General features: G+C 39.5%; 1 protein-coding gene across 1 annotated transcript in view; it reads left to right on the plus strand.

The window, feature by feature from the left end:
* The first annotated feature begins 827 nt into the window (after positions 1–827).
* The window catches only part of LOC124789499 (GTPase Era, mitochondrial), a 41,575-nt gene continuing 20,939 nt past the window's right edge, over positions 828–21,463 (plus strand). Inside the window, exons 1-3 of the mRNA XM_047256885.1 lie at positions 828–1,263; positions 2,050–2,174; positions 10,511–10,685. Coding sequence (XP_047112841.1) covers positions 1,015–1,263; positions 2,050–2,174; positions 10,511–10,685 — 549 coding nt within the window. The 5' untranslated portion in view covers positions 828–1,014. The remainder of the gene's footprint in view (positions 1,264–2,049; positions 2,175–10,510; positions 10,686–21,463) is intronic.

A 21,463-nucleotide genomic window follows, 5' to 3' on the forward strand; every position in this document is an offset into this window, starting at 1 on the left:
TGTGTTGGGAAACAGTTTTATTGCTTTTGACGATTTATTTGAAAATAAATTGAAGAAGTTTGTCTTAGACAACTCCTTCCAATCTGTGGAAGAAGTTCTATGTTTGTAATTCGTAAATCGTGGTGGGTAGGAATTTCTAACTCAATCTGTATATCTTGTTTTCATTTCCGGGGAAAAATTATATGGTGATGTTTAGATTACAAATAGATGTAAAAATTAATTTGAAATATTAATGTAAAATGACTCGTGCAACGTCACGACAATTTATCATGCAAAATGATCAATGGAACATGAAAGTAACTACCTAACTAAGTGTGGCGTTTCCGCTTAAGCTACAGCTGTGGTGGCTTATTTCATACATTAAATATTATAGACATTACATTCCATATAGGATTTCTATGTCCCAAAATCACTGATCTGGCTGAAAGTGCAGTGAACAAATCTACATTTTCTTGGGTAGATGTACAACGTCTTTCTGTAAAAGGTCATATCTTCCGGTGTTTATTAGCAATTTTTTATTATTAAAGGTAAACGACATTTTTCGGTAAATAACTGTGTCCGTGACAAGATAATCGTAAATAGCCTGTCCTGTAATGTACAGTATCGTACCTTCCAGGGTCCTTAGGAACCTAAAAATTTGGTGTCATTTTGTAGTTGTTGACGATTTTTATGTCACTATATAGATTCCCTGTCGTGAAAGCTATGTTACAGATCAATGTAAACGCTAGTATTCGTACTCATCCAATAACCTATTCAGAAGTGTCGCTTGCTAGGCGCTTTGGGCGCTGCTGTTGCTGCGGTTAACGAAAAGGATACGGAGTGTCGCGATTGTTATTGTTTTACACCTTTGGTTTGTTTGTAAACATGGTAGCATGGAAAAGCAGAAACGTAGTATTATCAAAGAAAATGTGTGGGTTATGTTCGTGGCAACATTTATTACTTAGAAACGAGTGAGGTTTTATAGTTTCCACGTCGAAAACTTGGGAATTTTTATAGTGTGCAGAAGTTATTGCAATGTTAAGCGGACAAGTAAATTGTGCAAGGGTAACTCGTGCCTTAAAAACGGTATTTAAGTTAACGCAAAGTGTTAAAAGACAGTTCTCTGAAAATGCTGCGGCTTCGACTACAGTGTTTCAAGAGTCAAGACATTTAGAAGATTCTTCACACGACAAGTGTCAAGAAACGAAATTAGTGAAAGTTGCTATAATCGGTGCACCCAATGCTGGTAAAAGCAGTTTAATCAATCAGTTGACTGGCAGAATGGTAAGTTTTACCGGTGCTAATTATCGAGTCGTTGAGTTTGTGTTTCCAGAATTAATTCGAAAGTGATCAGTGATGTTATTTCTTTTCTGTTTTGTCTTCTCAGAGTTAGCTTGCATTTTTGGTCTTTTTGCTAAAATTACCTTGATAGGCAATAGAACAAGCACATCTTTGTATTTTAAATTCATTTTGCTTCGAGTTTAAGTGTTAAAACTGAGGTACTCACTTTGTTATTGTTACATGCAGCTGATCGTTCTTCACTCTTGATCTTACCCAATTATCCGACTCTGAGCATATAGCTGTAAAATTTTTGTTTCTTTTATCATTATTTTTTATTTTACCATGACTTTTGGTATTTTTTGTTGTTAACCATTGTATGAATCAAATTGTGACAGACATTGAATCGAATAACTAGTTTGTAGTCAGTTAACTGTAATTATACAGAAGTAAAAGATTCCAAGTCAATTTTGAGATTAATCCGCTGAGGCTGCGCAATCAAATGCTTCACTGCTGCTAGAGTTGTGAAGACAATCGCTGCAAAGTAGTGATGAATGCAAAATAAAAGAATTTTCTAATACAACCAGCATCGGCCAGTGCAGCAGATTGTTATTCAGAAAAATGGTTTTGGATGTGGATCCTGTTGCCATTTTAAAACTGACTAAGGCTTATTTTTGTTTGTTCAAAGGGACCATTAATGGATGAAACCAAAAATACATAATGTGACACTTAGCAGTCAGTATTTTTTGTAGCGTTGTATGAATTTTTTTTAAATACATTTTTTCCATGCAGCTGTGTCCTGTATCCAAGAAAGTGCACACGACAAGATGCCGTGCTCGGGCTGTATCAATTCAAGACACCACTCAAATAATATTTCTTGATACACCTGGATTGGTTACAGCTACAGAGATGCAAAGGTTAGTGTGTTTTTGCATGAATAATAATGCTAAAAGAATGTTATGCTAATAGAACGTTAAGTAAAACACACACACACACACACACACACACACACACACACACACACACACACACACACACACACACACAGAGAGAGAGAGAGAGAGAGAGAGAGAGAGAGAGAGAGAGAGAGAGAGAGAGAGCTCCTGATAGTGGAGCTTAACTGGAGTATCAATCAACAATAGCAGCTTGTGTAGTTGGTGGGGGATTGGAAGATGAGGAAAGAGAGGGCTGAGTGTTGGACATGGGGGGAGGGGTGTAGTAAAGTGGGCACCTGGGTAGAACATATTGGGGCAGGCTAGGAAACTACAAGGGGGAAGGCAGAACCCAGTAGTAGAAATAGAGAAAGGGGGTGGGGAGGTAGGAGGTGGATGTGGATAAAGACTATGCAGATTGACATTAGGAGTTGATGGGAACAGAGAATAAGTCATGGAAAGAATTTTAGGGATTACAGAAGTGTTCGATTCCACCTGCCTGCTTTGAACCATTATGTCATCAATATGGCGGAAATGGCTATTCTAAGCTCTACAATATTGCACCTATGATGTCACTAAATGCACACGGCAACTAACACAAAAATACATATAAATACGGAAATACGGCAATAACATCTCCCTCCAAATATGCAATCAACGTGGTGGGAAACCGGGGGGGGGGGGGGGGGGGGGGTTCAGGGTGGGGACGAGCTCTAAATATAATAGCAAAAACAACACTCCATGATCCCTCAACCAAAAAAAAAATTTACAACATTCCACTACACCAACAAAATGTACAGGAATGTGACACTTCCCTTGACATATATAGCTCAACCACAGCTGACACTAACAAACACCAAAACCAACAACTACAACTATGATAATTGGAATCAGTCATTTCTCTCACAATCTCAGCAATCATTTGAAGTTATTGGATGAATTTAATGACGGACAATATGTTCTCCCCAATTTCTAACCACAACATAGCGCTGCTATATTTCATCGTCAAATCCATAGCTAACAACAGAAGCCACAAATAAATTAAACATCTTACCACACCACAAACAGCAAACCAATAACACCTAACAAAAATTCCAAACAGCTAAACAAAAACAAAATTAACTGACAACTAACTGAAAAAACTTCTAAAGTTCACGTTTGGAACTACAAACACTGCCAATGACTCATCCAGCACCAAGGCTCAGATGATCCCAATACAAAACATTTCACTCAGCACGCGGACGCTCGCGCGTGCTCTCACACACACACACACACACACACACACACACACACACACACACACACACACCACTAGAGGGCACCATCAAACACAACAAGATGACTTCTACAAACACAAGCAACTCATAACCTCCACGCCGCAATGACGTCACACTCCACGACACCCTTACGTCACAGGTCAAAGTAGATGGATGGAATCGGACGCTTCCATTGATCCAAATTTTTGCCTTTGTAATTAAAAAAAACTGTAGTTCTGAGATAGAATCCAAATAGTATGTATTGTAGCAGCTTGTTGAAGTCAATCACATTATGTTGTGCACCACACTCAGTAAGTGGAAGGTCCAATCCACCTTAATATGCAGTCTAGCTGTGGCTATTCATCTAGGCAGATAGTTTGTTCATAGTCATACCCATATAGAATGTTATGCAGTGGTTACAGAAAAATTGGCGTATAATGTAACTGCATACCTAAGGTAGCGCTACCTTCGATCGGTTAGGAAATTCCAGTGATAGGTCTGGAATAGGTAATGAGCACTTGTATGGATCCGGCTTTGCACCTGTAACTTCCTCAGGAATATGACCCATGGGGCAGGTATTTGGAAACAGTGTACAAACTTGCAAAGGAGTTAGAAGGATTGTGGGGGAAGATATTTTTTTTATTTTAGGGCAAAACGGTATGTTGTCGAAGCCATGGTGGAAAACGGGATTTAGTTGTTTAGTCCTGAATGGTACTTATGAAGAGGATGCTTTCTTGTGGCTGATCAACAGATGTTTGGAGAGTGTTAGGTATGCATAGGCTACGTCACGGAGGACACGTTTCTGAACAGAGCTGGGAGTGTAATTTAAGTCTGCAAATGCCTCAGCAAGACCTCAAACCCACTTGCAGAGCGTATATTAGTCACTGAAACTGTTGTGTTTATGGGTGAGCAGGCTGTATAGGAGGGACTTTTCAGTGTTGAATAGTTGTCAAATGTTGAAGCAGAGCTATTGGGGTTGTTTGGAAATTTTTATGCACTCTAAATAGATACATTTGTGAGTGGAAGTCAGCATTCAGGAAACTGGCTCACAGAGCCACATAGGGCCAGGATATTCTCACTCTGAGTCCAAATTGTAATGATATCATAAGTAAACATGAACCAGGTGTGGAATTTAAGGTTCTGTGTGGCCAGAAATGATTTCTCAAGATGGGCTATAAACCCACAGGTAGAAGTCTATGCTGCAGATAATAAAAACTCTATAGGCAAGTCCGTTATGCAAATCCATCATAAAAACCTTAAAATCAAAGTATTCTGGTTGTTATGATAACATATCAGTGAATTAAACAGTGCTCATCTGAGTTGACTTCAGTCTTAACTTATTTGGTAATCAGTCTCTTGTCAGCGGAACATTTCCAGACTGGCTAAAATATGCAGAAGTTAAGCCTCTTTACAAGATGTGGGATAAAGAGATGGGATTAAACTATCAACCAGTTTCACTTTTGCCAGCGTTTTCAAAAGTATTTGAAAGGCGGTGTTCATGTGTCTCCTTAAGCATCTAAAGTGCGCGTCATATATCTTGGCGGCCGAGTTTAGGTTCGTTCTGCGCATCTGACGTCACAAAACACAGTCAGCCAATGAACAGAGAACGACGTTGCCAGATCTCGACAGCAGTGCAGAGCACGGACGAGTGTCTTCAGTTTTAGAAATGTTCAGTCATAAATAAAGTAATAGAACAAAAGCAATGTCTTGATAGCAGACTTTCTTTTACAGAAAGTTTGGAAAAAGCATTCTTTATACCAATTGCTTCATATTCTATTAATTAATTAAACGCCGGCCGCGGTGGTCTAGCGGTTCTAGGCGCTCAGTCCGGAACCGCGCGACTGCTACGGTTGCAGGTTTGAATCCTGCCTCGGGCATGGATGTGTGTGATGTCCTTAGGTTAGTTAGGTTTAATTAGTTCAAAGTTCTAGGGGACTGATGACACCGATGTTTAGTCCCATAGTGCTCAGAGCCATTTTTCGAATTAATTAAACCAAACAAGCAATAAGACTCCTAATTCAGGCGATAGCAAGGAAAGGTGTTTGTTTCAATCTCACGAGCTGCTTTTTCGCAATAAAGAACAGCGGTAATTGTTTATTTCCTATTGTACTTCGACGAAGCGTGAGTAATTCATAGTCATACCAACAGTGTTTGTCAGTAGTTGCGTGAGGTGTTAAGAGTCCTTATGGAGATACACTGTTCAATGAGCTGAGGTAGTGGAACGGTTAAAGTGTTGGGCTGCCAAGTGAAAGGTTATGAGTTCAAACCTTGCGCGGTGCCTAATATTTTCTTTATTTAAAAACAATATTGGAGTGCCTTACTTCACGAATTTTATTCGTTTGAATGAAATCTCTAGTGCTTTGCCTCTTCATTAACTTTTTCGCTGCTGCAGACACATGCTCCCTGCATTCCGCGCTGTGCGCGATTTTGTCATCACTGCACTTCTCGCCTCTGCAGACACATGGTGTTACCACTGCTTTGACACACTTATCATTCGATTTCACAAAAACTATTTGGCAAAAAAATTTGATTTTTACACGTCTTCTTGCCTGATACCTTCCCCCCATAAATGACTTAATTTTGTTTTGATGTGCAGCATTAAATGTAGTAAACCATTGCACGAAATTTTGAAGAGTTTGCAGAAGTAAAAGTCCATAGCGTATACTTTCCGTATGGTCGATTTTAGTTGCGACAATGTTGAGAATGAAATGTGGACAAGATACCTAAATTTCATATAATATTTACTGTATAACAATATCTCATTTAATTTAAGTACCACATAGGTGTCGTATGTAATATTGAGAAATATTCCGTCTTTCGCGACTGTAATAAAAGTTTTACATACACACGGCGCGTTTGGCTTTATTTTAAAGCACTTCCATCGGTGAAAGGTATGGCACATACACAATGGTATTCATGTTCTATTTCTTGTTTTTGTTCCACAGTCGCAGTTTTACCAATGGTATTGAAATATATCCCTCTTTTGCAACTGTAATGAGCGACTTATTTAGAGCAGACACGTTTCTCTCTTTTGAAGCATCATAAGAGGACTGTATTTTGTGTCCTCCATTGCCAAGTCACCTTTCATAGTTTTGTGCTGCGGTAGCACAATATTCAACGTTTGTGTTGGCTCATCAGTGTTTTAGCAAATAAATGCTGTTTGTGTGTGCCACACACAAAATTATATTTGACATAGCTCTGAGCACTTCACTGACAGACGGTATATTCAAGTCCTAATGTTTTTGTAAGTCCACAGTTTTGTTTAATGTATTTTGTCTACTTCCTTTTGATTGATTGAAGTGCTTTAAAATAAAGCCAAACGTGCCCAGTGTAAGTAAAACTTTTGTTACAGTCGCGAAAGGTGGAATATTTCTCAATATTACATACGACACTTACGTGGTACTTAAATTAAATGAAATATATAGGTATCTTGTCCACATTTCATTCTCAACATTGTGGCAACTAAAATCGACCATACGGAAAGTATACTCTATGGACTTTTACCTCTGCAAACTCTTCAAAATTTCGTGCAGAGGTTTACTATATTTAATGCTGCATAATAACTGCGTTGAACATCGAAACAAAATTAAGTCATTTATGGGGGGAAGGTATCAGTCAAGAAGATAGGTAAAAATCTAATTTTTGAGCCAAATAGTTTTTGTGGAATCGAATGATAAAGAGTGTCAAAGCAGTCAGGACACAATGTGTCTGCACAGGCGAGCAGTGCAGTGACAAAATCGCGCACAGCGCGGAATGCAGGGAGCACGTCTTTGTAGCAGCGAAAAGGGTTAATGCGGCCGTGGTGGCTTTACTTCATGAACTGCGCGCTCCCCCCTACACGTAAGCTTGCGAACTATGCTTACATTGCAGTAAGTAGCAAGTCAAGTACAAATTTATAAAGAGCTGCTAATCAAATTAATAAATGGTTTAAAGCTAATTCACTGTCATTAAACTTTGAAAAGACCCACTATATTTAGTTCAGAACCTTTAAGAAATTTCCTTCCAGCATGTGTATAACATATGAAGACATGCAATCGAGTAGGTTGACAGTGTTAAATTTCTGGGACTACAAATGGCTCAAATGGCTCTGAGCACTATGGGACTTAACATCGGAGGTCATCAGTCCCCTAGAACTTAGAACTACTTAAACCTAACTAACCTAAGGACATCACACACATCCATGCCCGAGGCAGGATTCAAACCTGTGACCTTAACGGTCGCGCAGTTCCAGACTGAAGTGCCTGGGACTACAACTCGATAATAAATTCATTTTGGAAGGGCATACCATAGAGTTACTGAAGCAGCTAAACAAGTCTGTATTTGCAGTAAGAATAATGTCAGATGTGGGAGATATAAATATAAAAAAACCGGGCATACTTTGCTTACTTTCATTCTGTTATGTCATATGGGATCATATTCTGGGGTAACTTGTCAAACCCAGCAAAACTTTTTGGTGTGCAAAAGCATCTAATAAGACTCATTTGTGGTGTAAATTCAAGAACATCATGTAGAAACCTGTTCAAGGAACTTTGTATTCTAACCACTGCTTCTCAGTGTATTTATTCCTTAATGAAGTTTGTTGCAAGTAATGTATCTCTATTTCCAACCAATAGCTCAATACGTCGTGTCAACGTTAAGAATAAGAACAATCTACATAAAGACCTAAAATCACCGACATTGGTCCAAAAATTGGTCCAGCATTCAGGCACACACATTTTCAATAAATTGCCAGCAATCATTAAAAATCTGGTTTCAGATAAAGCACAGTTTAAACAGAGTTTGAAACACATTTTGATAGGCAACTCATTCTACTCCATAGATGAATATATTAACAGGGACTGTTAGACCATCTCAAGTAAAAATGTCTGTTACCTTTCAGTTTTGACAGCACTTGGTCACAACTGTAAGGAGTAGGTATTTTGTGTATGATAAATTTATTAAATATGCGCAACTATGTTTCATTCTGACAGTGTATTAATTCTGTAAATATTAGCAGTTCCAGTTTACTGTAATGTATTCATCTGTACTGACACACTCTTGACAAATGATCAGGGTAGTGAGTATTATATTCAAATGTTTTATGTTTTTTCTGTTATACTTTCTGACTTGTTCCACACCAATGAGAATCGTCTCAGTTTTGGGTCTATGGAATGAAAATTGAATCTAATCTAATCTGCCCACAAGTTCGTTATCCTGATGTATGTGTATAAAAATATTGTGAAACTTTTTACTCTGTTTGGTATGGTAGGCTTGCTCTTGGCTTTGATTTTCATTTACTGCAGTTGGACCTTGTTATTCACATTCAGTATAGCCTATTTATAATGTAGGAGCCAACTGTGACCATATTTCGGTAGAACAATCTGTTATGTTCTTGATAAATTCCTTAAGTTACAAATTTTTCCCATAATTACTTAAATTAATTTTGTAAAAAATTGTCTGCAGGATATTTCCTCCACATTGGTAAGCCAAATGAAGTCAGGTTACACATTGCTATTACATCTTACATGCTGTCAAATAAGAGACAAACAGTTCATTTATCAAATGTTTGTTAACAAATAATAACTTTAAACCATGTTAACGTGCTACACCTCTCAATATAATAAGCATTGCATTGTGCACTTGTAAATATTTGAAAGAGGAACACTTATAGCATCATTAATTTTATGCCAAAAATTATTTATGTCATATGTAATGCACAAGTTGGATCCAGATTACATATGGAAGAAGTGTCCTAGACCAGCATTAATGTTACTTTGTGGCAGCTTTTGGTAATCTATGTCTGTGATGTCTGGTAATCATTTACTGTAACACAAGGTAATTGATTATTTGTATGTTCTTCCTAATGGTGAAAGGGTGTATAAGGGATACATCATAATGCTGCACCAGCACTCTTTCATGTGGCACAAATCTTTGTCAAAAAATGTATTGGTCATGCTTCATCATTACCATGGCCTCCCATGTTCCCCAACTTGAACGCATTGAATTTTTTTTGTATATGAGTATTTAGTGTCTTTGGTGTTTTCCAGTCCTGTTGATAGCATCAATGAACTCTGGCATTTCTTTGTGGATGGTTGTCTGTGCATTCAGAACATGCCTGACGTTTTTAAATGTGTATGGGCATTGATGAGGTGATGTGCTGAAGCCTGCCTTTACACGAATGGTGACTATGTAGAAAAAATGCTGTAAGGTGTTTGTCCTCATATCTGCAGTTTTGATCCTTGAGGACTCTTATAAGGTGTTCACATATGCAGTCATGTGGTTTTTGGACCTTTGTTTATTAGGATTATTTGCTTGTTTCGTTGTCCTCCACCTGCCCCTTTCATTTTTACCTGTTTGTCAAAGATCCTGTACCATGTTACAAGGGAAATTTTTAACTGTGGTGGGAGAGGAGCCATTTGTAACGAACATTCTTACGTGTTGGGCTTCAGTTTTGATTTTCATTCAAGGTATGAAACTAAAATCTTCCATATGACTGCATAGACTTTTCCAACATAGTGATTCAAGTATGTTTGTTGGGTTTACAGCCAGACCCTTAAATCAATTTGATGTGATATATTGGCTTTTCTGCTGGCTTCCATCCTCAGATACAAAGTTTAACTACTGAAAAGCCAGAGCCATTGCCTCTGTATAGGCCACAGAACAGTCATGGCACGTGCGCCAAAAGCCATCTGTGCTGCCTCTAAACAGCATGCGCATGTAGAAACCATTGTCTAATGTTGGGGGACACATATATAACTATCAAGACAAGTGCCACTAATATCAGCTGCTGATCACATCACAAGCATTGTGAAGTGATACATACAGTGCAAGCAAGAACAACTGAATGTGAGTGAGTCATCTAGAGATGAAGCAAGAAATTCTAAAGATGCAAAGTGCTGGAAATAGATAACCATAACTATTTTCAAATGGAAAGATTAGAAGACAGGAAGAGAAGGATCTATACCATATTTAATTATTCCCTCCCCCTCCTCAACCCCTTCCCCAGTAGCAAAGTGGAAAAAAAGGAGAGAGAAGGAAGGATGATAAAGGGTCACACTAACAGTTATACTCTTCTGTTATTTGCAGGTTCAATTTAGAAGAGTCATTTCTACAAGATAGTGAACTTGCATTAATGGAGGCAGACTTACTTGGAGTCATACATGATGTTAGCAACCGTTGGACATCTGGATCCCTAGATGCCAAAGTATTGCGATTACTTGAGCTATATCCTGAGAAATCGTCGTTTTTGGTTCTGAATAAGGTAAGAAGCTCATTTGAAACAAATTTCTTTCAAATTGCAATGTAAGAAGACAAATGGTTCAGAAAAAAAGGTTTTACTTTCATAACTACAGAGTTACCACTCATCCACAATGTTTTTTATACTGCACGGACTCCAGGACCACTAAACAACACTTTAAAAGAGGATCAGAAACACTGAAGTTGTTTTAAAATTCCTGTATGTCCCCCCTTCTGTCTCTCTTTAATTTGCTAGCTGGTTATGAGTCATTGTTTGGTTACAGTCATCGAATCATCATTTGGTTACCTGTTTATCCAAGTAATATATTAAATAGCAAAGGGGGTGAAACCTTGTATAGTGTAAAACCAGACTCAGTTTATTTAAGTGTTTTCTAAGGTAAAAACATTATGTACAGTATAACTTTTACAAATCCGTTCTATTATTAATGTAACACAAGATTATATACAGTGTTTTTAGTTTCCACTCCAGGTTTATTTATTTATTTACACGTCAAGTTCCGTAGGACCAAATTGAGGAGCAAATCTCAAAGGTCATGGAACGTGTCAGTGCATGAACTTACAACATAAAAGTAATAACAGATAAAAATAAATGTTCATGAACCTGAAAAAAGTCAGTCCATAAGTTTAAGTAAATGCTATCAGCAATACAGTAAGAATCAGCTTAATTTTTCAAGAAACTCCTCGACAGAATAGAAGGAGTGACCCATGAGGAAACTCTTCAGTTTTGATTTGAAAGGGCGTGGATTACTGCTAAGATTTTTGAATTCGATGCAGCAGTATACTGCACACCTTTTTGCACAAGAGCTAAGGGAGTCCGATCCAAATGCAGGTTTGATTTCTGCCGAGTATTAACCGAGTGAAAGCTGCTTATTCTTGGGAATAAACTAATACTGGTAACAAGAAACGACAATAAGGAATATACATATTGAGAGGCCAATGTCAAAATACCCAGACTCGTGAACAGAGGTCGACAAGAGATTCGTGAACTCACACCACTTATTGCCCAAATCGCCCATTTCTGAGCCAAAAATATCCTTGTAGAATGGGAAGAGTTACTCCAAAATATAATACCATACGACAATATAAATACCATATGCCAACAAAATAATCTAAAAATAATGTCTACATCTTTGAGAAAAAAACCTAGAAAACAAAAGACCTGGAGGTCCCCCATACAAGAGATCGGCAAATATCAGATTGACCACATTGCCATCTCCTATTTCGTACAGAAAGAGATCCATGATGTCCAAGTCTGCAGAGGGGCGAACATTGACTCAGACCACTACTTAACACGCATTAAAGTGAAATTCACCCCAAAAAAATTCTATCCGAAGAAAACACACATGATGAAATTTGACACACGAACAATCAAAGAAACCAATCTGAAGGAGGAGTGGGAAAAGGAACCAGCTGACTCTTGGGAAAAATTTTGAACAAAAATTACAAAGAAGGCAAAAGAACTGATCCCATTGAAAAAGAACACAAAACACCCCTGGTGGGACTCTGGATGTGAAAAAGTGCTGGAAGAAAGATAGAAAGCCTTTCTGAAGTATAACAGTAAAAAATCCCCAGAAAATCTAGATCACTTCCACAACACCAGAAGACAAGTGGCAAAAACAATCAGACAAGTCAAGAGGAAGTACCTCAAGGAACAGTGTGAGTCTATTGAAGAAAATTTCCGTAACTATAATGTACGAGACTTCTATAAGACCTTTGCTGGGAGAATCAATGGATACGGCTCACGAAATCTATGTTTCAGAAAACCAGATGGAAAACTAGCGCTCACAAATCGGGAAAATTGTGAGGAGCTGGCAAGATACTTTTCCGGACTCCTCAATTGCCCTGAACCTTCTTCAAGATTCCCTCAAGAAACTGCTATCTACACAAATCCAGAATCCCCACCACCTACACTAGAGGAGATCCAAAGACATATTCATAGACTGAAAAACAACAAGGCATCCGGAGAAGATAATATCACTGCAGAACTACTTAAAAATCTTGGACCAAATTCCCTCAAAGAACTCACTCAAATCATCACAGACATTTGGCAGACAGAAAAACTACCAGAAGACTGGAAATGCGCCCTAATTCATCCACTGCATAAAAAGGGAGACATGGCAAATATAAACAACTATCGAGGAATCTCCCTTCTCCAAGTCACTTATAAAATCCTCTCAGCTTGTCTTCTTCAACGAACCCAAGAACAACTCGAACACAGTATTGGTGAATACCAAGCTGGCTTTTGCCCTCACCGATCCTGTGCAGAACAAATTTTCAATTTGAAGACAACACTAAAATACAAAGCAGTCAGAAACAGTCCGATCATTTGTTCCTTTGTTGATTTCGCAAAGGCTTATGATTCAATCGATAGGCAATCTCTCTTTATTATCCTTGAGGAGCTAGGACTCGATCCGGAAACCCTAAACCTTATCAAAGAAACGCTCACAAACACAACTTCTAAGATAAAATTCCTGGGTGAAATATCAGAGCCCTTCCTGATCAAAACCGGCGTCAGACAAGGTGACGGCTTGTCTCCACTCCTCTTCAACCTTGTCTTAGACAAAGTCATCCGAGAATGGGAAAAAGAACTGAAGAATCAAAATTACTGGAAGCCTATACAACTAGGAAGATCTAAAGATGGTATTAAAATTTCATGCTTGGCATTTGCAGATGACGTGGCCATTCTAGCAGCAAACGAGACCACAGCAATTAAACAGATAGACATTCTCAAAGAATGCGCCGAAAAAGTTGGGCTACAAATTTCCTTCCAAAAAACCAAATTCATCTGCTCAAAATTTGAAACTCAAAAACTGACTACAAAATATGGACAAATTGAGAGAGTTCCATTCTTTAAATACTTAGGCGAGGTCCTAGAACCCACAGGGGGAGAGAAAACTGCACAAAAAGTTCGACTGCAAAAACTGAAAAGAGCATACTGGAAAACCCACAACATCTACAATAAAAAGTGTCTCTCCATTCACTCAAAAATACGACACTACAATACAGTAATCAAGCCCGAAGCACTATATGCCAGCGAAACACTCACACTCCATAGAAAAGGCGACCTGGAAGGCATTCTGAAAGAAGAACGCAAAATTATCAGAAAGATTCTTGGCCCAAAAAGAACGGAAGATGGATACAGGTTACAGTCTCGGAAAACTACAGAAAAATTATCTAACCTCGCCTCAGACATCCGGAAAAGAAGACTAAAATTTTACGGTCATATCCACAGACTCCCAACACCCAGACTCTCCCACAAAATTTTAATATACATTGAAAAATTGAAAACCATACCCTGGATACAAGAAACCAAAACAGATCTAGCAAATGCACAAATAAATTCTTCAGAAGTTATAAACAGAAATGTATACAGGCAAAAAATCAATAGTTGGAAAGTACAACCCGAGAATGAAGTTTGCAAGAGACAGGGGACAAAATGGTCAGAGGAAAGAAAGAGAATTCATGGGGAAAGAATGAGAGAAGTTTGGAGAATTAAAAAATTGAATCGGAAAAGCTTTGCGTGATCCGTATGGGTCCAATCGCACATAATAATAATAATAATAATAATAATAATAATACCATACGACATAAGTGAATGAAAATAAGCAAAGTAGAATAATTTACGTGTCGAAGTATCACTCACTTTTGATACCATTCGAATAGTAAAAATGGCAGTATTAAGTCTTTGAACAAGATCCTGAACGTGGGCTTTCCACGACAGCTTACAATCTACCTGAACACCTAGAAATTTGAACTGTTCAGTTTCACTAATTATATGCCCGTTCTGTGAGATTAAAATGTCAGGTTTTGTTGAATTGTGTGTTAGAAACTGTAAAAACTGAGTCTTACTGTGATTTAACGTTGGTTTATTTTCTACAAGACATGGACTGAGGTCATGTACTGCACTATTTGAAACCAAGTCAATTTTGCACACAACATCCTTCACTACCAAGCTAGTGTCATCAGCAAGCAGAAATATTTTAGAGTTACCCATAATACTAGAGGGCATATCATTTATATAAATAAGGAACAGGAGCGGCCCCAACACTGATCCCTGGGGCACCCCCCACTTGACAGTACCCCACTCAGATCCCACATCACAGCTGTTATCAACATTCTGAATAATGACCTTTTGCTGGCTGTTGCTAAAGTAAGAGGTGAACCAATTGTGAGCTACTCCCCGTATTCCGCAATGGTCCAACTTCTGGTGCAATATTTTGTGATCAACACAGTCAAATGCCTTAGTTAAATCAAAAAATACGCCAAGCACTCGAAACTTTTTGTTTAGCCCATCCAGTACCTCACAGAGAAAAGAGAATATAGCATTTTCAGTTGTTAAACGATTTCTGAAGCCGAACTGTACATTTGATAGCAAATCGTGTGATATAAAATCATCAATTAACCTTACGTACACAGCCTTTTCTATAACTTTTGTAAACACTGATGGCATAGAAATAGGTCTAAAATTATCTAAATTATCCCTTTCTCCCTTTTTATAAAGCGGCTTTACTACTGAGTACTTTAATCGCTCCGGAAACTGACCATTCTTAAAGTAAAAATTATAAATATGGCTAAATACAGGGCTAACATGTGCAGCACAGTACTTTAATATTCTGCTAGACACTCCATCATAACCATGAGAGTCCTTAGTCTTCAGTGATTTAATTATTGACTCAATCTCCCTCTTGTCTGTATCATAATGGAGTATTTCAGACATCAGTCTCAGAAAGGCATTTGCCAAGAAAGTTATGTGATTTCCTGTAGAAACTAAATTTTTATTTAATTCACCAGCAATGCTCAGAAACTGATTGTTAAATACTGTACATTTATCTGATTTATCAGCAACAGAAATATTTTTACTGCGAATTGACTTTATATCGTCGACCCTGTGCTGCTGATCAGACACTTCCTTCACAACTGACTATATGGTTTTAATTTTATCATGTGAATTAGCTACTCTATTTGCATACTCTTTGCCTTGCTAATAACAGTTTTGAGCACCTTACGATACTGTTTGTAATGGCCTACTGTAGCTTTATTGTGACCACTTCTAACATTTTTATATAGTTCCCACTTTGTTCTAAATGATATCCTTATCCCACTAGTCAGCCACCCAGGCTGTCCATTACTGCTAGTACCCCATTTAGAATGTTCTAATGGAAAGCAACTCTCAAAGAGCATGAGAAATGTGTTATGGAAAGCATTGTTTAAAAAAAAACTCTCTATTGCTGTTGGATTAACTTTCCTACATAGTTGGTAATTAAATATGACATTGGTTTGAGTACAAAAGCCTTTTAGTGTTAAAATTTGTGCATCATGGTCTGAAAGGCCATTCACGCTTTTACTAACAGAATGCCCATCTAGTGCAAGAATAAATAAATTATTGGGTGAACCCACTCTTGAGCAAGCAACATAGAGTTGCCTACGAGAGAGACGTTGCAATCTTACTCCATAGACTGCCACTGTTTTCCTGATTGCAATCGAGAATGCAATGAGTGAGGTGCCACAGTGGTAAGCACACTGGATTTGCATTCGAGACAATGGTTCAAATCTGTGACTGGCCATCCTGGTGTAGGTTTTCCATGGTTCAAATGGCTTTGAACACTATGGGACTTAACTTCTGAGGTCATCAGTCCCCTAGAACTTAGAACTACTTAAATCTAACCAACCTAAGGACATCACACACATCCGTAGCAGTTGCACAGTAGCGCCTAGAACCGCTCGGCCACTCCGGCCGGTGGTTTTCCATGATTTCCTTAAATCGCTTCAGGCAAATGCCGGAATGGACCCTTTGAAAGGGCACGGCCGACTTCCTTCCCCATCCTTCCCTAATCTGATAGGACTGATGATCTTGCTGTCTGGTTTCTGCCCCAAAACAAGTCAAGCAAAATGAGAATGCAAGCCTTCTTAGAAAAATCCAACAGAATGAATTACATGTGTCCAAGAAAGACTTTCAATACCTTTTCCTAGTTATTAATGTTATATTGCTAGAGGAGGCCGAAATGCATGCTATAAGCTCACGCAGGCTGGCGTGAGGTCTGAAACAGGATACGTAATGAATGCTATAAAGAAAAGTACGTAGCTTCTGGAATACTTAACTTTAATCCATCATTTGTATACATCGTTCTTGATGAGACATGCTTCATACGATAACTATCACTTGCTATGGCGCCTTGCTAGGTCGTAGCCATTGACTTAGCTGAAGGCTATGCTATCTATATTCTCGGCAAATGAGAGAGTCTCCGTCCGTGTAGTCGCTAGCAAAGTCGTCCGTACAACTGGGGCGAGTGCTAGTAAGTCTCTCTAGACCTGCCGTGTGGCGGCGCTCGGTCTGCTATCACTGATAGTGGCGACACACGGGTCCGACATGTACTAATTGACCGCGGCCGATTTAAAGCTACCACCTAGCAAGTGTGGTGTCTGGCAGTGACACCACAATTGAGATACATATAATGAATCTGGTTGAAATTTCTCTAGGCTGTTCAGAGTATTCCCTATATGTCACCCCCCTTTCTTTCCTCTACCCCGATCCCTGTCCATAGAAATGCTATGAATATATAGTGTTTCTTTCCATATAGTAAGTTGTATGTGTACAAAGTTTGATAAAAATTGCTGAAAGTGTACCTGAGGTTTGCTTTACATGTCAGGTTTTTTTTTAAATTTTTTATTTATTTTACCTCAATGTGTTACATGTCAGTGGGACTGTAAGCATTTGTAGTGTTGTAGAAACTTTTCCACACCATGTTCAGGAATGGTAGTTCAGCACCTTGGATCATTCTGCAAATTGTAAATGAACACACGTGATGTTATACTTGGAGACCACCAGCCATTCTTCACTATGAAGTGGTGTGCTTAGGATGTTGTTCTGCAGAGGACAAGCCATATCGGATTTAGACAGCTTATCTGAAGAACTCTGCTACCTCTTTACTATATTCCTGCAAAATGGGTATTCCGAACAGGAGATTTGGCGTGGGTTATGTCTGGTGCGTGTCAGACAATACGAAGAGCTAGAAGAAAGTGAAGAACAGGAGGAATGGTTGTCTTGACGTATGTCAGTAGTGTAACTTCAAAAACAGTGAGATTACTGAAGAAACATGAAGTGAAATGCAGCTTCCATCTACCAACAAAACTTGCAAAAGTATTAGAGTTGGAAAAGGACAATCTTAGTTTGAGAAGGCCAAGCATTTACGAGATTCTCTGTGACTATGAAAAGTCAAACATTGGACAGACTTGTCACACTGTGGAAGATAGATGCATTGAACATTGACGACACACGTCTGGAACAATCAGAAAAGTCTACCGTTACTAAACATTATCTCAGTGCAGGGCACAACTTGGACTACAAAGGTACTAAAATTCTCTCATTGATGTCTTCATACTTGGACAGTGTAATTAAACAAGCATTTGATTCACAACTCAGCAGCGATTGAGGCTTCCAGCTTAGCACATCATGCTAATACTGGCGATGGCAACAGCAGAGAGACTGGCTCGCATGGTTGCGTATCTTGACTTATGGCTACTGACAGAAGCTGCTGGGGTGGCCCGGCAGCAGGGCACAAGAGAAATTACAGCCTTTGTGCGCGTGCGCGTGCGCGCGCGCGCGCGTGTGTGTGTGTGTGTGTGTGTGTGTGTGTGTGTGTGTGTGTGTGTGTGCAGGGCACAAGAGAAATTACAGCCTTTGTGCGCGTGCGCGTGCGCGCGCGTGTGTGTGTGTGTGTGTGTGTGTGTGTGTGTGTGTGTGTGTGTGTGTGTGTCAGTCAGTCCTCTCCTCTACCTATTAGAAATACTTTGCTGTTGGCTACCAAATGTGGCACCATCACACTTGTGCATTTTCCTTTTACACTGGTATACATAGGAGGCTGCTGTGTTCATTGTATGTGAAGGTGTTGGGTCAGTTGTGGCAATGAAGTATTGTGAGTATTTGACAACGATGCCTGAAGTTTCACCCAAGAACCTTTTGTACAAAATAGAAGTTACAGCTAAACATGTTTTGTTCATTTAACATCATTTAAAAGTTGCTTTTTGTTATTGTAAATACTGATGTTGTTAGCATATTAAGTAGTCATCTTTTAGGTGCTATACGTAGAAGTTCGTGACAAACACGGACGCGCGCGCACGCACCCACCCACCCACCCACCCACCCACACACACACACCTATGCCTCTACATGGTGCTGGCTGGACAAACAGTGACAGTGCTGCATTTAAGCTGTTGAAGGAGGTTGTGGTGAGGGCTATGTTGGGTTGGATGGGTAGGACGAGAGTGGTGTGAGGTTGGTGGCTCATAGTTCAGAGGGAGACAGCCAGTTTGTTGACTAGGAATCTGGGAAGGACGGTTGGTAGGTACATGGGCTTGACACGTGATACACAGTTGTTGGAGCTGGTGTTGAGTGGCGCATTCCGAAGGTAATGTTGGGATATGAATGGGAGGGGGTGGCAGGATGGAGGAAAAAGAAACTGTTGGATGGAGGGCATGGGGACAGTGTGTTACCTGAGTTTGAGGCCAGTATGGTTATGGAAGTGAAGGATGTATTGTGAGGATAACTAGAATAACTCCCATCTGCATAGTTTGGAGAAGCTAGTAATGGAGACAAGGATCCGGATGGCCCAGACTGTGAAGCAGCCATTGAAATTGAGCATGTTGTGCTCAGCTGCATGTTGTGCCACTGGGTGGTCAACTTTGTTATCGGCATCAGTTTGGTGGTGGCCATTCATCCTGGTGAACAGCTGGTTGGTAATCATACCGATATAAAAATCTGTGTAGTGTTTGCAGCGGAGTTGCTATGTGACACGGCTGCTTTCACAGGTGGCCCAGCTTCTGATGAGGTAGGATAAGAGTAGAAAGTGCTGGGTTAGTGGACTGGGCAGGTCTTGCACCTTGGTCTACCACTGGAGCGTGATCCCTGTGGCAAGGGGTTGGGAATAGGAGTGGCATAGGGATGGACTAGTATGTTGGTAGATTGGGTAGGTGCCAGAACATGACATAGGAGGGGTGAGAAGGATGTTGAGTAGGATGTCCCTCGTTTCAGAGTATGATGGAAAATAATCAAAGCCTGATGAAGGACCTTCGAGCACCATATCCAAGTTTTGCCATGTTGGAATTGTCAATGACAGACTCTCTTTCTGTCAATCCCTACAGTGGAAACATTTCTTTGCCTATAATCCCTCCGACCTAAACCAACCTGATCCCAATATGGGACCTTTCCTCTTTCCATTCATAATATCATCCAGCTGTACCCTCCCCCTCTCCCACCTAACTACCCCCCAGTCACCTTCCAGGAATCAATTACCTCCAACTTGGTCTCATCATCCTTCTCCAGGTGCCATCCTAAGAACACTAACTTTTCAGCAGAAGAAAGAACAGTGATGCATGACTTCACTACAGATCCTGGTCTAATCATCCTCCCCGCAGACAAAGGCTCCACCACTGTCATGAATCATAAAGACTACCTGACATAAGGCCTCTGCCAACTGTCTGACTCCTCCACCTACAAGCTCTGCCATAGTGATCCTGTCCCAGATGTCCAACATAATCTCCAATCCCTACTGAAATCCATACGCTTTTCCCAAAACCTCTGCCCCAAGTCCACCTCCATGCTGACCTTAGTGATGCTCTGCATACCCATCTTCTACATGATCCTCAAAATCCACAAACCCAACAACCCTGGATGCCCCATTGTAGTTGGCTGTTGTGCTCCAACTGAACGAATTTTTGAGCAACACCTCTAACCAGTTGACCAAAACCTCATCTCTCATATCAAAGATGTGATTGAGAGATTTATACCAAATAAATTAACAAATGACGGAGATGATCCCCTGTGGTACACGAAACAGGTCGGAACACTGTTGCAGAAAACAACAAAAATAGCATGCCAAATTTAAACAAACGCAAAATCTCCAAGATTGGCAGTCTTTTACAGTAGCTCAAAATGTAGTGCAGATTTCAGTGCAAGATGCTTATAATAGTTTCCACAATGAAAATTTGTCTCAAAATCTCGCAGAAAATCCAAAGAGATTGTGGTTGCATGTAAAATATGCTAGTGGCAAGACACAGTCAGTGCCTTCTCTGTGTGATAGGAACGGAAATACTGTCAACAACAGTGCTGAAAAAGCAGAGTTGCTAAATACAAACTTCCCAAATTCCTTCACAAAAGAAGATAAAGTAAATATTCCAGAATTCACATCAAGAACAGCTGCCAACATGAGTAACGTAGAAGTAAATATCCTTGGAGTAGTGAAGCAACTTAAATCACTTAATAAAAGCAAGTCTTCCGGTCCAGACTGTGTACCAGTTAGTTTCCTTTCAGACTATGCTGGTGCAATAATTCCATGCTTAACAATCATACACAACAGCTCACTCAACGTAAGATCCGTACCCAAAGACTGGAAAGTTGCATGTCACCCCAATATTCAAGAAAGGTCATATGAGTAATCCACACTAAATTACAGGCCCATATCATTAATGTCAATATGCAGCAGGATTTTGGAACATACATTGTGTTTGAACATTATGAATTACCTTGAAGAGAATGGTCTATTGACACACAGTCGACACAGATTTAGAAAACATTGTTCTCGTGAAACACAACTAGCTCTTTACTCAGACAAAGTGTTGAGTGGTGTTGCCAAAGGATTTCAGATTGATTCCGTATTTCTAGATTTCCAGAAGGCCTTTGACACTGTACCAAACAAGTGGATTGTAGTGAAATTGCCTTCTATGGAATATATCGTCTCAGTCATGTGACTTGATTTGTGACTTCCCATCTGAGAGGTCACAGTTTGT

This window comes from Schistocerca piceifrons, chromosome 1 (assembly GCF_021461385.2).
Source record: "Schistocerca piceifrons isolate TAMUIC-IGC-003096 chromosome 1, iqSchPice1.1, whole genome shotgun sequence".
NCBI lineage: Eukaryota > Metazoa > Arthropoda > Insecta > Orthoptera > Acrididae > Schistocerca > Schistocerca piceifrons.